Consider the following 1,809-nt stretch of genomic DNA (forward strand, 5'->3'; position numbering starts at 1 on the left):
GGGAGGGATGGGAGGAAACCAAGTCAAGAAAGGAAACTTGTTCCTCCTTCTCAGATCTTTCTCAAGCTGTTGTCTTCACCTGGACTACTAGGAAACTAGAAGCTTTTCTCTTCTTCTGTTGGTGGACTTGTTCCTTTGCCTTTCTGAAGCTGTTGTGAATACTACATGCAAAGCTGATAAGGCAGGCCTGCCAGTCACCCTTGTCTATAATGGTAAAGAAAAAGGAAACCCTAAAAGGAAAGACAGAAGAGGGATTAAGGTTGTAGATGACCTACTACACTCACTACACTCTGTTAGGGCAGAGTGCTTAAATTCTTAAAAATACAGCTATTGAGAGATATTGCCATTTGCACACTGTGTCCTCTGGAAGGGCTCTCCTACCTCTTCTTTCTGGAACAAAACCCTCTGTCAGAAGCTCAGAGGTGTTCTAGGAGACTAGGGCTTTCAGGGCACATCTGGCCCTTTCTCTGTCCCCTTCTTCCTTCTTCCTGCTTTTCCTCCATCAAGGAAGGAGGATGGAGGCATTGCTACTGTGAGGGTTTTGCTGGCCGTCAGAAGAGAAGAGAGAGGGGAGATTATTCAAAACAGTTCAACCAAGGAGGAGGCAGTTCAACAGATCCAGCCTCTGGGACAGGCCGTTGGGGAGCGCTGCTCTGCCTCATTCTTTTTCTTTTTCTTTTTTTTTGAGTCAGAGTCTCACTCTATCACCCAGGGTAGAGTGCAATAACACTGGCAGACTCATGACCACCACAGACTTGACCTGCTGGGCTCAGGTGATCCTTTCACCTCAGCCTTCCAAATAGCTGGAACTACAGGCAGGCATCACCACACTTGGCTAATTTTTTGATTTATTGTAGAGATGAGGTCTGGCCAAGTTGCCTAGGCTAGTCTGAAACCCCTGGGCTCAGACAGTTCCCTTGCCTCTGCCTCCCAAAGTGCTGGGATTACAAGCGTGAGCCACCATGCCTGGCCAGACACCACTGATGACTTATATTGTGGGGTGGGCCTATATAATATTAGAAATAGTAGCAGGGCACTGGCTCATGCCTATAATCCCAGCACTTTGGGAGGCGGAGGGGAGAGGATTGCCTGAACTCAGAGGTTCAAGATCAGCCTGAGTAACATGGAGAGACCTTTATCTCTATAATAAATCAAAAATTAGCTGAGCGTGGTGGCGCACGCCTGTGGTTCCAGCTACTTGGAAGGCTGAGGCGGAAGGATCACCTGAGCTCAGCAGTTCAAGGCTGCAGTGGCCCATGAGCATACCACTGTACTCCAGCCTGGACGACAGAGTGAGACTCTGATTCAAAATAAAATTAAAAATATTAAATTTGTGTTTTTCTCCCCCGGACTCCATATACAATGCATAGTAGTGGGACTGGATATTATAAATAGTTAAAATTCTTTTTGTTTGTGTGGAACCCCTCTATAATCTCTTTTCTGAAATGTAATTTTGAATGAGGGCTGAGGGTGGGTGAGGGATAAGAGATGTGAGCCTTATTTTCTCACTGTTATTTCCATAGCAACAGGAGCAGGACCCCACAAATTTATACATCTCAAACCTCCCACTGTCAATGGATGAGCAAGAACTGGAGGGGATGCTAAAGCCCTTTGGCCAGGTTATCTCCACCCGAATCCTTCGAGACACCAGTGGGACCAGCAGAGGGGTTGGCTTTGCAAGGTGAGAGATGGCAAGAGTAGGGAAATGATCAGGCTAATAAAGAGTACCTCTTCGCCGGGCTCGGTGGCTCAGCCTGTAATCCCGCGCCTTTGGGAGGCTGAGGTGAGTGGATTGCCTGAGCCCGCGGG

At 47.7% G+C, this 1,809-nt stretch overlaps 1 protein-coding gene across 3 annotated transcripts in view; it reads left to right on the forward strand.

The window, feature by feature from the left end:
* RBMS2 (RNA binding motif single stranded interacting protein 2) overlaps positions 1–1,809 on the forward strand; it is a 65,203-nt gene that overhangs the window by 47,429 nt on the left and 15,965 nt on the right. For all 3 annotated transcript variants that reach the window (XM_008072558.1, XM_008072559.1, XM_008072560.2), the window contains one exon: positions 1,524–1,681. In XM_008072558.1, the coding sequence (XP_008070749.1) occupies positions 1,524–1,681 (158 nt within the window). The remainder of the gene's footprint in view (positions 1–1,523; positions 1,682–1,809) is intronic.

The sequence above is a fragment of the Carlito syrichta genome, unplaced genomic scaffold, assembly GCF_000164805.1.
Source record: "Carlito syrichta isolate Samal-C Ts95f unplaced genomic scaffold, Tarsius_syrichta-2.0.1 Scaffold315337, whole genome shotgun sequence".
Taxonomy (NCBI): domain Eukaryota; kingdom Metazoa; phylum Chordata; class Mammalia; order Primates; family Tarsiidae; genus Carlito; species Carlito syrichta.